Genomic DNA, 15,315 nt, shown 5'->3' on the forward strand with positions numbered 1-15,315 from the left:
AAACAATGTGAAGATATAGAAAGATTTTAAACATGGTAGCAACAATATCAAATTTTTACTTAAGAAAAACTACTTGGCAGAAGGTGGGGGAAGTAGTGAACGATCTAGAGGTAGGAGAACAGTTATAGTTTCTTGTAGAAGAAATTCATGCAGGAAATGATGTTGGCTTTAATGAAGACATATTTACAATGTCTGCAGTGCAGCAGTTCTGGGTTAAATAAATCTAGAGTATGACTGTGGCAGTGGGTCACTCAAGTACAGAGAAGTGAAAATATGTAGAAGTAGAGGAAGTCAAGAAGGCTTGGGAACTGGGTGAGTCACCTGCACGGGCACAGACATTCCTAAATCAGTGGTAGGACCAGGGGGCAGAGCAAGCATGGCACATCTCCTTAGTGAATGTCAGAGGGGAGCAAGGGGTCCAGATTCTCACTGAGTGTCAGAAAAAGGAAGGGAATCTGGGAGTTTGCAATGATAAGAAGGACATAAACCTCAAAGGAAATGACTGAAAGATAAAATTACTGACTACCCCATTCTCATAGCCCTCTGGTATTTGAAAAACAAACAGCCTTGCCTTGCAGGCACTGAAAGTAAATTATTCTCTTGGAAAGACGGATGTTACTTAAGGTCAAAAATTTAGTAAAAGGGTACATATAGTCTTAATAAAGAGATTTAGTATTTAGTGGGGATAGAAGATGTGGGACGATTTATCTACGAGGGATACAAATTCCAAAGGCCCAGGGACCCAGATTAGGTGGGAATATAGCAAGGGGACAGAATCCAGGCCACATCTGAGGCCATATTACCTGGGGATTAAAGAGTCACAAGGTTACAACTGGAATGCTGGTGGAGAACAAATCAGAATGAAACACTGGTGGTATTGAGACTTGACCATGTTTGCTATTTATGGTCCACAAAGGAGACTGTATGGAGCCTTTTCCCGATATTCCAATAAACCAGTGATGCAAAATTGCCTTGAACCTCAGGAAAGCTTAGCTCCGTGGGTCATTGCGTGGGGCCTGGTGCTCTGACAGCACCGTGGAGACGCTCAGACAGGGCCATGCCCTACAATACATCTTCTAGACTTCTGTACCTGCTCTGTAAAGCATCTCCCAAGATAAGTGGGTGATCAGGACCTTGTCAGGATATAAAGACAGATATTCACAGACTTTTTTGAGTGTACAATAAAATACAGTGAATAAGGACACTCTCCCTAAAGACAAGAGTGAAAACAGTGGTGTGAGATCCACGAGGTATGAAGGGTTAAGAAGAAGGGAGCTAACATTTACGTAGTTTTTTTGTATAAAAGCCAGTCACTGAGTTATGTGTTGTATACATGTTATCCCGTTAATTCCAGCCATGAGGTTAAGTGTCACATCCATTTAATAGATGAGGGGATAAAAACTTGGCGAGGTAAACTCACAATCAAAAACTAATAAGTGACCGAACCAGAATTCAAAAACTGGGTATGCTTAGCTCTGAAGCCCATATTCTTTCTTTCTTTCTTTTCTTTTTCCTTTTTTTTTAAGCCCATACTCTTTCCACAACTATATATCGTCTCTATCGGGGCTTATGGTGGTCTTCATTTCATTTTAGCTTTCTGATTGCAACAACCCACAGTGCCAATTATGTTTGAGGCAGCGAAGCATTATAATTCAGACCATGGACGCTAGGGCCTAATGGCCTGGATTAGAATCCCGGCACTGCGGTTTGTATTCTTTGTAACCTTTGTGCATGTTATATGCCTTCAGTTTCCTTATCTGTACAATGGCTATAATAATAGTATTTATCTCATATGGTTGTTATTACTATTAAATAAGTTAATATTTATGAGGCACTTAGAACAGTGCCCGGCACACAGTAAGTGCTGTGTAAGTGTGTTAAATATAAGTTAAAATTAAAAGTCATTAGGTTGACAATGAGGGCCAACGTAATACAAAAAGGATAACGTGAGGTATTGCCACTTGAAATGCATTTCTGTCCCTTGCAGGATGAACTCAACTTCGATTGGTCAGATGGGAAATATCTTCAATTTACTCGCTGGGCTGAAAGTAATGAGCAGCTTGAGGACTGTGTATTATTAGACACTGATGGATTCTGGAAAACATCTGATTGCGATGCTAATCAACCGGGTGCTATTTGCTACTATCCAGGAAGTATGCTAAATGCAAATATTTTAATTCTTAAATTACTATCAGTCTGATGAGTAGTGAAATTTTGGGGGAGTGGTTTTCTCAAATTTGGTTTTTGAAATTAAAGAAATGATAATCATGTCCTTTTTACAACAAAATTTATTGTGAAAATTAGTATTTGAGTAGAATTATTATATATTAAATATTTTGTCATTAATTTGTTATTTTAGACATGTTTATCTTTGTCAGTGCATACTGATAATTGACTTTTTAGTTTGAAGTCCCCATTAGCCTCATTTTACGTATATTTTGTGTTTACATTCTTATAGAAAACTTATTATTTGTGAGAAACCTTTTATAATTCTTAACAACTAAAATTTCTTCTATGAGTCACTGTTAAGTTCCATTCGGTTGTAACAGCAACCAGCTCAAGCTTGCTTAAGCCAAAAAGGAAATTTAGATCTTCAAAACTGGGGATAGGACTAAGCTTCACGTGGAATAGGAATCAGAAACTGAATGGGAATCAGGACCCAAGAGATATTGTCTTCTACTCATCCTTTCAGTTTCTCTCGATGGATCTGCCTTCTTCTCTTTATATACTTTCTGCTTCTCTCTGCACATGGTAAAACATGGCAGCTCTGCAGCTTTCAATTATAACCACAGCTGGAGATGAATTGACTGTCTCTGAATTCCATTTTTCAGCTTCTTAGAGAGAATCTGAAAGCCTCAGCTTGAGTCAAATATGCATACTCTAGTTCAGCAGGGAAAGTGGTTTACGACTGCCAGGGGTCCACATTTGAGGGTTTGGGGTAAAAAAAAAAAAAGATACAACTTCACAGACAAAGGGAGTAGTTGTGACCTGAGAGAGACTCTGAATGGTCCCTACCACATACTAAAACAGTTTGATTGTTTTTGAGTAGAGCATATCTATAGTTGCAGCTTCTTGAATGTGGCCTTTTCACAAAATGAAAAAAAAAGCCGTAATCGAATTTTTTTAATTTCAGATTTTAAACTATTTCTGTTTACTTTGGTTAAAGCCATAACTTATTTATAACATCAAATATTTCATTTCAGTGTTTCATTTTTTTTTAATTAGAGAAGATTTCAGAAACCAGAAACTTGAAGATGAATTCTCAGTATTATAGTAGATGCCTATTATTAATATGTATAGTTTCTCTGAAGTGGCCTCTTGTATTTGAAGTTTGGAGATGCAGGAAGACAGAAACTACTTTTAACCTAATAGCACCTCGTTTTTTTAACATTCTTCCATTCCACAGCATGGGAAAGAAAATTACTGTGTTAAATAATTTCTTTACTACAGAAAAACCTTTTAAGAGGTCATGTTATATTTCAGTAGAAGCGGGACGAGCATCACCAGGCTATTATTTCTTGGCTTCCTGAATATTTCCTACAAATCAAATTTAATTATTATGAACAGAATTTAACATTTTTATCTAAAATGAGAATTTATACCATTAATTCTTTTTCTAGATGAGACTGAAAGAGAGGTCAAACCAGTTAATAGTGTTCGATGTCCATCTCCTGTTTTAAATACTCCATGGATACCATTTCAGAACTATTGCTACAATTTCATGATAACAAAGAATATGTATATGGAGAGAACACAAGGTGATGTTCATTCTAGATGCCAGAAATTGAGTAAGTATATTATAAGGTCATTGTATATTACATTATACTCATTTTTTAAAAATCTCACCTGAGTGTGTTATAAATATTTCTACTTAGCACTTGTAACTAGATCTCAAAAATACTCATCTCCTAATATCTACATTATCAATGACAGTGTATTAAAATTTGTGTTTAGTTAAAAATGGAACGTATAAGATTTACTTCTTTCTTTGCCCATCCATTAGAGAATAGTCTGTCTTTACAAGAATAAACAAAATGGGTTCTGCTTTAAAAGGAAGAGAAATGACACTAGAGAGCAGAGTACTGGATATTAAATCAAACTAGGCTGCGAGCAACATGAAAATAGGTTAGTTTGAGTGGTGAAAGCTTGGAAAAGCCACAAAGAAACAGTTCTGCTTAAAAGAAATACATATTTCACACTTCCGGCTCTCAAAACTCTTCAGATATTTTCTATGAGATCCACTGAGGATTTATAACTTCTGAACATTGGACCTATGAACTTTCTGGAAAGTTGTTATGGAAAATGTCAAACCATTATTCCCCAAAGTACTATGTAGAATACTGCTCTTATCCATGTAGTCCTTTTCTGAGGAACTCCTGTTAATTTCCTGAGGAACGCTTTGGAAAATACCAAACTTTTTTAACTCTGATATAAATATGATCTCTAAGAAAGAGGAAAACCTGTCTTATAGCCCATTTAAGAGCTTTTATTTATTATAGTCTTTGACAATGTGTCATTAATATAGGTGGGTTTGTATCAACTCAAAGTAAGCTTTGAATGGGGAAAGGTGAAGTGAATCGATGTTTTAAATTCTCTACTCATCTACTAGTTTGTCACTATTCTATAAGACCAATTTAACATCAAAATATTTAAAAACTTCTTAACCTAATCATTTTAGTACAACAAGGTAGTTTTAATTGACATATTTTTCTTATTTTCTGCTATCATTCAGGCTTGGGTGTATATTAAACTGGGAAATAAAATTTTCTAAATCCGTCAAACAAAATAATGTTCTAGATAAGTAATTATTTAAATTATTGACTACTTTTTATTTAACAGATTCAAAATCACATATTCTGAGTATTCGAGATGAAAAAGAGAATAACTTTGTTCTTGAGCAACTTCTGCACCTCAATTATGTGGCTTCATGGGTCATATTAGGCCTAACTTATGAAAGTAAGTTGTAAATCTGCTGATTTTCTGTATTTACATTCAGACTTCGTTATAAATTACTTGCTTATCAAGCTATAAAAGTATAGTTCTTCAAAGTATATGTTTATCAATATATAAAATTATAATTATGCACTTAACATAACTTACATAAATACCAAGTTATGCTATCTATGTCTTTTGTGTCTCTGCTCTGCCATTGAAATGCCTTTACCACCAAGCTTAGAGTTAAATGGTGGAAAATAATTTCCCTTCTCTACTCTTTCCTAGCAGTTCAAGCCACACCCAGGGGCTTAGTTAAGAAATTTCAATCGTACCCTCTGATGTACTTTGTTAATTATATTATCAGAAACAACTGAAAATGTATTCTGTATTCTGAAAAGCATTCTCAGATCTGTAGGCTTTCTTTTAATCATCTTGTTTTTTAATAAAATATCTGAGTGACAATATTTCTATTAAATATATAGAGAGAGACATATGAGCAACCTGTAGAAAAATGTTTTAAGCAAACAAGAAATTTTATTTAAATTTAATTCTTACTGGCTTAATTTACATCCGGAGATTAAGGATTTGTTTTTTAAAAAGTTCTGACTTTTCAAAAGTAAGGCCATGCATAGAAATTGCTAAGAGAAACCACGTGTCAACTGAAATATATTTCAAGACAAGTGAAAAAGTGACCCTTTTGTATAGCAACTTCAGAAATATACCATCGTCTATCATATTACCCAGAAAATTATAACTTTAACATTTGGGGAGAGGAAAACAGGGACTGAGAGACATGAGGTGATATAAAGCAGCAAGCAAGAACCGAATCATATGTTCAGTATTTCTGGTGTGTTACTGCTGAAGGCAGATGTTAGGTATGATGCCGTAGGAGATGACAGTTAGTGAAAGGTAGAAATAACCAGGATAACAAGCGCTATGTGTAGGTAATAATGACATCACTCTTCATAACAATTCATAATTTTAATAGACCTAGTAACTTGTTTTTCCAAAACCTTTATCGAAATATAGCCACATATCATACAATTCAGTCATTTAAGGTGAATAATTAATGTCTTTCCGTATAGTCAGAGAATTGTATTATCAATTGTATATATATAAGAAGGGTCATGAAGATGTACTCCTATGTTTTCTCCTAACAGTTTTATAGATTTGGCTCTTACATTTAGGTCTATGATCTATTTTGAGTTAATTTTGTATGTGATAAAAGGAAAGGGTCCACCTTCATTTTTTTTACATGTAGATAGATACCCTGTCCTCCCAGGAACTATTCTTTCACCATTGAATTGTCTTGGCACCCTTGTCAAAAATCAGTTGACATAAATGTGCACAATTGTGCATGGTTTAGGTCCAGAGAAGAGACTAGTTTTATAATATATTATTTTTTATAACATGGTTACATTCATTTTCATTACAATTAAAGGTATATTTAGGAGAAGTGAATATTTGATAAAAGATAAAATGTAAAATTATTACAGGATTGGAATTTTAAGCAAATTTTAATTTTCATGTTTTATAATTTGTCCTTTCCAAATTAAAAATAAGCACAATTTACTATTATAATCAGAAAATATTTTAGAGGGATACAGATAATCATACAACCTTTTAGGAGGTGGGGAAAGAAGAAAGAAAAGATTTGTTTGAAATATTAACTTCGTAACTATAATTCAAGTTTTGAATTAATCTCTAAGTGTAGAAAAAACGTTTCTTCTCTAGGTAATTCTCTTATGTGGTCTGATAAGACCATGCTGTCGTATACGCACTGGAGAGCAGGAAGACCAGATGTAAAAAATGGCCAGTTTTTTGCTGGCTTGAGTACTGATGGCTTCTGGGATTTTCATACCTTTGATGGGACTAAAGACATTTCTTACTTTTATCAGCACAGCATTCTTGCTTGTAAAATAGAAATGGGTAAGTATGCTAATATAGTTCCACTCTAGGGAAAGAGAATATACGGTCATTAGCTCCACTAGTGGGAATCTTGCAATTGGATTTTTTGAGCGCCTTCTCTGTCTTCAGCCCTATGAGAGTGCTACAGAGGTTACAAAGGAAGAAAAGACAGTTCCTGGTGCCATGGTCTCTCTCTCTAGGAGTAAAATGTGGTTGGGGAGACACCACTGATTTCTTTATTGTTGTTTTATGTAGAATAGTCTTAGGTTATTTGGTACAGGCTTAAATTTGTTGAGAAGTCAAAAGAGATCAATGAAAACAGGAATAATGAAAACAAAGACTGTGTGGAAGAGGTAAAATTTGGTTGAGCTTTGAAGGATGGATAAGATTTTTATAAATAAGAAAGTGTGTTTGGGTAAAGTTTTGACATTCCAGGCTAAAAATGAATATCTCTCAACCTTGCTTAATTCCTTAAATCTATTTTTAAAAGCATGTCAGCTTAAATTTTTTTCACAGCTTAAAAAGTATTATTTTATGGCCACTCTGTTCTAATCCCTCTGCTAACATGGAGCCTATAATGGTCACATACATTCAAGTTGATCTTCTCCCTTCATAGTGCTACAGAATAACTTCTTAAAGCATCATTTCCATCAACAATCTCCAGGGATTTTCTGTTATCAATTACTTTGAGTCCATATAATCTTTTGAGACTTTGTAGAAACCACTGTCTCTTCTAAAATTCTAGGCTTTATTCCAGCCCCCATTTTTTCCCCTATTCTTGGCTCAGTAAGGATCTTTTTCTATCAGGCTAATCTCTCAATTATCCCAGTTATCCCAACGTACAGAGTATGCCTGTCCTCATTTTAACCTTTATCGTTTTTACCTGCCAAGAAGTCTTTCACCTTCTTTCTTTCTTTTTTTTTTTTTACATTTTTAATAAACTTTTGATTTTAAAATAGTTTTAGATTTACGGAAATTTGCAAAGATAGTACATAGACTTCCCATGTATCCCCTAACCAGTTTCCCCTACTGTTGACAACTTACATTAGTATAGTACATTTGTCACAGCTAATAAACCAATATTGATAGGTTATTATTAACTGAAGTTTATACATTATTCAGATTTTCTCGGTTTTTACTTAATATTCTTTTTCTGTTCAGGATTCTATCCTGGAAACCATATTATATTTAGTCGTCATGTCTCCTTAGGTTAGTCTTGGCTATGACAGTTTCTCAGACTTTTCTTGCTCTTGATGACCTTGACAGTTTTAAGGAGCACTGGTCATATATTTTATAGCATGTCCCTCAATTTTCGTTGGCTGGTTTTTTTCCTCATGATTAAATAGGGGTTGTGAGTTTGGTATTTAGGGGAAAACCACAGAGGTAAAGTATCATTTTCATCACATCATATGAGGGTATATTCTACCAACATGACATCACTGTTGATTTTAACCTTGATCATCTGGCTCTAGGTAATATTTTTCAGCTTTCTCCACTGCAAAGTTCTTCTTGTCCCCCCCCTTTCCATACCGTACTCTTTGTAAGGAAGTCACTGTACTCAGTCCACACTTACAGAGTGAGACGTTATCCCTAACTTGTGTAAGGGGAAAATATCTAAATAAATTATCTGGAATTCTACTGCACTAGAGGTTTGTCTCTTCTCCTCCATTTTATTCAGTATGGGCTCATGGTTATTTATTTTATATTTGGGTGATAATTCAATATGCTATCTTATTTAATATTTTGCTCACCTTGTTCCAACTTTGGCCATAGGGAGCTCTTTCACTTGGCTCCTGTGTCCCTTTCAAATATCCTCATCGTTGTGGTTTTGTTAATGCTGTTGTTTGTTTGTTTGTTTTGAGCTTACTTTATGATTGCCTTTTTCCCTTTTAGTCCTAATTTCACCTAACCTAACCTCTGGATACCTGATTTATGAATCTCTCCTTCTCCAGTCAGTCATACATATTCTAGAGGATAATTGTTTTGCCCTCATTTCAAGTGTCGTTTTCTGTCTCCAATTAATATGTGAGCTCCTTCAATTAAAAACGATATGTATGCCTCTTTTTAATCAAACAGACAACTGTAATATTTTAGAGCCTGTTATATGTGCCATGGCAAAAAGAAAAATAAATTTGACTGCCCTTCCAAATAAGAAATCCAGTTTTATTCAACTTTTAAAGTCACTACATGACCAGTCTTACCCAAAATGTGTATTTTGAATAATTTAAATTTAATCACTAACACTTAATTTAATATTATAGTCGACTACAAGGAAGAATTTAATACTACTCTGCCACAGTTTATTCCATATGAAGATGGTATTTATAGTGTTATTCAAAAAAAAGTAACATGGTATGAAGCATTAAACATATGTTCTCAAAGTGGAGGTCATCTGGCAAGTGTTCATGACCAAAATGGCCAGCTCTTTCTGGAAGATATCGCAAAGCGTGATGGATTTCCACTATGGGTTGGGCTCTCAAGTCATGATGTAAGTATTGTTTTGTTTTCCAGAAAATTTCCTAATATGTTACAGATTTGGAAATATGAACATAAAATATTAATTCAAAATATAACATCAGATTAAGTTCTGGGATTTTATTTGCATAGCATAATGTTTTCTTACCTCTTCACAACGAAGAACAAATAGAAAATTATATTTGTAGAGTGCAGTACGGCAAATGGCTAAGACTGCAGCTGCCCTAAACACTGTGAGTGCCCAGGAGATTAATATCTAAACAATTCTGTAACCTGTTGGGGACAGACCAAATGGAAAGCTGGCAAAAGGGAATAGCACAGAATGAGAAAAAAACAATTCCAGGACTAATGGTGGGTCTTCCATTTACATGTTGGGTGATCATGAGCAATTATTTAACTTTTGTGAATTTATTTCCTCATCTATAAAATTGGAATGATAATATTTTCCTTAATATAGGATTATATTGAAGATTAACATAAAAATTTATATAAGGTGCCAAATAAAATTTTTAACATTAGGACTAATAAATGTATATTTTCTTCCCACTTTCCCCCTAGAAATTAGCACTGTTTAAGAATAATCTGCTAGTAAGGACATCTTTTGTGCCACTATTCGAATCCTACTAATGAGTATATTTGTGTACCTATAATAATGTCTAGTGTACCAAAAATAGACATCTATTGAGATTACAAACGAAAGTCTAATTTAAATAATCTTTAGAACGAAGTGAGGAAATTTAACAAAGGATGGTAAATTAGGATTATAAAATCAAGGAAAAATAAAAAATAATCTTCCCATATGAGTTTCTTGGGAAGTATTTTTCTCTTCTAGCCCCCTGCTGCTTGACAGCTTTTATAACATGAAAAAAAAAATGTAGCCAGAGACACAAACTACAAAAATATAAAACATAAAAAAACAATATTTAGAATAATATCAAGGTTGGGATTGAAATCTGTAATTGTGACAAATGGAAGCCATTTGCACGTCATTTAATTTCAAGTGTTATATAAGCTCATTCTTAAAAAGAATAAACCTAGAGGCAGAGTGTAGTAATTCTGTCTCTAGATGTAAAATACTACTTAAATTGTTCCAGAGCAAATGTTTCAAATATTTCAAATCAATGCATCGAAAGTAACTTCCTGATTTTACAAATAAGTCCAGACCAGTACTTGTAAGCAAAAAATTAACACTCCATTCCAATATTTCTTAAAGTATATATGTTCTTTTTTTATGTTCTTTTGAAGTCATACATCTAGATTCAGGTTATCTCTATCATTCTCGAAACAGGGAAGTGAATCAAGTTTTGAATGGTCTGATGGCAGTGCATTTGACTACATCCCATGGAAAGAAAAAAAATCTGCTGGAAATTGTGTTCTCTTGGTTCCAAAAGGAATTTGGGAACATGAAAATTGCAGCTCTGTTAAAGATGGTGCTATTTGTTATAAACCTACAAAATGTAAGACTTGATTTCATATAACTCTATATTTACTAAAATGACATTTGTTTTATGCATTTGATTAAGTGCTCAAAGGAATTTTTATAGATTTTGAATAAGGTTTATTCATAAATCCCATAAAAATAATGTTTATGCTTTGTGAAGAGAAGTAAATACGATATGCCCATTCAGGGAATTTTTTCCTAAAGTCTTAGTTATTCTTTCGTTAGGTAAGTTTTACTCTAGAATTTGTGAATTTTAATTTCACTTAGCAGTGATTTTGAAGGCTGAAATGCTCATTTCAAAAAAGTGTTCCATAGCATATAAATTTGGGAAATGCCTCAGGTGACCTACCATAGTGATGGCTCTGACAGTTTCTGTAGTAAAGAAGGCTATTTAGCTTTGTGTACCTAAATGTTTTCCAAACTTATATGATCCTGAAAATCTAAGGAAAGAGCCTCTTCCATCAGGGGCTGGACTTGGGGCTGTCCCTGGTGGTGCGGCATGAACCTTGAGGAAGAGCACAAGAACCTGGACCAGCCGGAAGCTGCAAAGGCATGTTGGGCAGGCCAAGAGGTGGTGACAGTGATGGTCTCTGAAGCTTCTGGTTCTCAGTGCTTGCCATGTTTTCTGCCCTGAAGAATCCTCAAGAAAATATGCCACATTTGGAACTAAATGGATTCAGGCAGTAGAACATGTGAAAATCTTATCATGAGGAACAAGTGAATTCAAGAAAGTGGGGAGAACGATATAAAGAATGAGAAATAACAGCACAATCAAGAACTGCCATGTCAGTTGTTAGGAACAATGAATAAATGTAATCTTTGAGAAAGAAAATGGAATACATGAGAAATATGATAAAACATACAAAAATGAAGAGGACAAATGAGTTAGAGGAACAGACTTTATAGGATGAACGAGAATGAAGGAGAATGACAACATAATTGAACAAAAATTCACTACTAGATTGAATAGTGTTCCCCCAAAGTTTATGTCTGCCCAGAACCTCAGACTGTGACTTTATTTAGAAATAGTCTTTGCAGACATAATTAGTTAAGATGAGGTCATACTTGACTGGGATGGGCCCTAAATCCAGGGATGATGTCCTTATAAGAGGAGAGAGACACAGACACACAGAAGACGAAGGCCATTTGATGACAGAGGTAGAGATTGCAGTGATGCAGCTACAAGTCAAGGATTTTCAGTAGCCACCAGAAGCTAGGAAAGAGCTGAAACAGGTCCTCCCTCCGAACTTCCAGAAAGAACCAACCCTGCTGACACCTTATTTTCAGACTTCTAGCTTCCAGAACAGTAAGAGAATAAATTTCTGCTGTTTTAAGTTATCAAGTTTGTGGTAATTTGTTATGGCAGCCCTGGGAAACTAAAAACAAGAGCCAACTTAAAAAAAAAAACTGGATCTTTTAAAAGAAAAACAGAGAGAAAATAACAAGTGTTGGTGAGGATGTAGAGAAATTGAAACCTTTGTACATTGCTTGTGGAAATGTAAAATGGTATATAACCACTGTAGAAAATGATATGATGATTCCTCAAAAAATTTAACAGAATTACCATATAATCTGATTCCTCTTCTGGGTATATGCCTAAAAGAAGTGAAAGCAAAGATTCAAACAGATAGTTGTACAACTATGTTCATAGCAGCAGCATTCACAAGAGCCCAAAGGTGGAAGCAAACCAAGTGTCCACTGACAGATGAATGGATAAGAAAAATGATATATACATACTATGGAATATTATTCAGCTTTAAAAAGGAAAGAAATTCTGACAAATATTACAATATGTATGAACCTTGATGACGTTATGCTAAATGAAATAAGTTAGGCACAAAGGACAAATACTGTATGATTCCACTTGTATGAGGTATATAGAGTTGTCAAATTTATAGAGACAGAAAGTAGAATGGTGATTTCTAGGGGGTGAGAGAAATGGGGAGATTTGATTTAATGGTTACAAAGTTTCAGTATTGTAAGGTGAAAAAGTTCTGGAGACAGATGGTGGTGATAATTGCCCAACAAGATGAATGTACCTAATGCCGTTGAACTGTGCATTTAAAAAGTTATGATGATAAATTTTGTTATGTGTATTTTACCACAATGAAAAGAAATGAGTCTTCTTCAACAGGAATATAACAAACTTAGTACAGTGCTGGCCATGGCAGAAAAGAAAATGCAAGAGTTCGAAGCAAAACTCCATGAATAGCAGCAAAGAAAGAAAATATATGCAGCCTAAGACAGCCTAGTTGCAGACTGGACTAGAAACAAATAGACTTTAAAGATAAGATATTTTTCTATGTTCTCAGTATAAGAATTTTTTTTTTTAAGCTAAGCCATTCAGAAAAGCCCGCCAGTCCTAGGCATGCATTGGCAACCAATGAAATGAAGCAACACATATTATTTCCTTGTGGAGCAATGGAATTGTCAACCATATATTTTTCAGAAAACAACTGTTCACAAGGTGGTAAAAGCAAGAACTTGCTAGTAACATCTCCCTCGACCAGCAGCATTAATGAAGAGGTGTCACAAGTCTTAAAAGACTTTACAGATGAATTTACAAAGGAGCTTTGATCATCAGCCACTCCTGGGCAAAACTTACCTAGGAGTTATCAACTTTTGAACCGAAGGAAGACTTAGAGCTCAAACTAAGGACAGTAGTGGAAAGAATGGAAGCAAAAGCCAATTAAATAAGTAAGGTTCAAAGAAGATCAAGCCCAGCTGGAAGAACAGAAGACAGAGAAGCAGAAGGAATTAAGAGCCATTAGAAAGCCTCATGAAGAAGGAAACGGCAGCAACCACTCTTCTGGAATCACAGAGACCACAAATAAGAACCATACCAAATTGAGACGTGGAGAAAAAAGCAGAAAAAGCCTTCAGTTACTGAAAGACGTGCAGACCATACATAATGTATACAAAGCAATAGTTCGGGTTGAGATTACTGACCATACCAGGTCAGATATTTGATTCAGATAGTCCAAACAAATAGGATGTTGACGATTTACTTTCTAGTTCTCATGCTCACTTCGAATTGGAATTAATAATGGGTATTAAGAGGTGCAGGCTACGTTACACAGGCTTCTTGTGTTATACGGTCCACTTAAAAATTAAACATTTTAAATGGAAACCAGGGGAACTTTTAAGAGCTGAGAATCCACACCTCTCTTTTTTTGAGACAGATTTTGCTTTCCTGATATGTTGCCATTTGTAAACTACCAAATTTTCACTTGTGGTTGTGATTTTTAATAGTAGTTCTGTATATGGCAAGGTAAAACTAGGTTTATATTATCAAAATAAAAAGAAATCCAAAGAAAGAAAAAATTTTAATTATTATTTCAAAGTAGTTAACAGGCTTGCCTAGCCTGTCTTTGCTGCTTTTCCTAGTCTGCCTTTCCGATAGTTTTTACTTTAGGCTAAATCCGTCTGAGAGAGCTAAGTACTTTTCTCCGTCTTCTAAGTTTTAAAAATGGTATTTCATTTAATAAATATAACATAATGTAATGTAATATAATATAATATTCCAAAAAGCTAATTAAGAGTATGGGCTGTAGCTTTCTCTGGTTTGCGCATTGAGTTGAATGCTTCTTACCCACAGGAACCACAGTTTCAAATAGGGACATTTAATGAGATTTTTAAATCAGTCATTTTTTTCTGTGCATTTTTACAGTTATGTCTCACATTTTTACAGCTAAAGAAGTGTCCTCTCATACATACTCATCGAGATGTCCAGCAATAAAGGGGAATGAATCACAGTGGACCCAGTACAAGGACCACTGTTACATGTCTGACCAGGCATTGCATAGCTTCTCAGAAGCCAAACAGTTTTGTTCAGAACTTGGTGAGTTAAAATTTGTTGATTTTCTTTGACTAGATAATTTAATCATTGGAATTATTCTTAAGGAAATAGTTTGAAATAATGATTATATTTTTGAAAATATTTTTAAAGCACTCACTATTTATAATAGCATTATAATCTAATTGCCCAGTTTTGGGGACGTGGTCAAGTATTTTATGATATATGAGTTCACTGGAATATTGAAAGAGCCACCAAAAATGGTCAATCTAAGAATAAGTACATGAAAAATAAAAGTAAGTTGGAAGAAATAGCACAAAAATTGCTAAGTGAATGGTTATGTGAAAATACTGACAAAGGAAATGATTTTAAATAGAACTAGATATGCTTACATGAAGGGATTAAGAGGTAAATTTTCTGTAAAGTTGGTTAAGTAATAAATACAAAATTGTAGATTTTCCATTACTTAGTTATTAATAAGTAAGCTTAGCTCAAGCAGGGTAAAAAATCAAAGAAGCATCCATTCTACAATAGGAATGCTTACTTTGTCTGAACACCATAAGGTAGGGGTCCCTAAACCCCGGGCCGCGAACCAGTACAGTCTGTGACCCGTTAGGAACCAGGTTGCACAGCAGGAGGTGAGCAGCAGGCCAGTGAATAAAGCTTCATCTGTATTTGCAACCACTCCCCAGGGCTAGCATCACCACCTCAGCTCCACCTCAGATCAACAGGCATTAGATTCTCATAGGAGCACCGGTCC

General features: G+C 34.6%; 1 protein-coding gene across 3 annotated transcripts in view; it reads left to right on the plus strand.

The window, feature by feature from the left end:
• Window positions 1-15,315, plus strand: part of LOC105291170 (CD302 antigen) — a 107,106-nt gene that overhangs the window by 53,101 nt on the left and 38,690 nt on the right. For all 3 annotated transcript variants that reach the window (XM_011358799.2, XM_011358786.2, XM_023529947.1), the window contains exons 26-32: window positions 1,988-2,153; window positions 3,621-3,788; window positions 4,840-4,956; window positions 6,670-6,864; window positions 9,105-9,331; window positions 10,607-10,775; window positions 14,451-14,600. In XM_011358799.2, coding sequence (XP_011357101.1) covers window positions 1,988-2,153; window positions 3,621-3,788; window positions 4,840-4,956; window positions 6,670-6,864; window positions 9,105-9,331; window positions 10,607-10,775; window positions 14,451-14,600 — 1,192 coding nt within the window. The remainder of the gene's footprint in view (window positions 1-1,987; window positions 2,154-3,620; window positions 3,789-4,839; window positions 4,957-6,669; window positions 6,865-9,104; window positions 9,332-10,606; window positions 10,776-14,450; window positions 14,601-15,315) is intronic.

Source organism: Pteropus vampyrus, unplaced genomic scaffold (genome assembly GCF_000151845.1).
Source record: "Pteropus vampyrus isolate Shadow unplaced genomic scaffold, Pvam_2.0 Scaffold2, whole genome shotgun sequence".
NCBI lineage: Eukaryota > Metazoa > Chordata > Mammalia > Chiroptera > Pteropodidae > Pteropus > Pteropus vampyrus.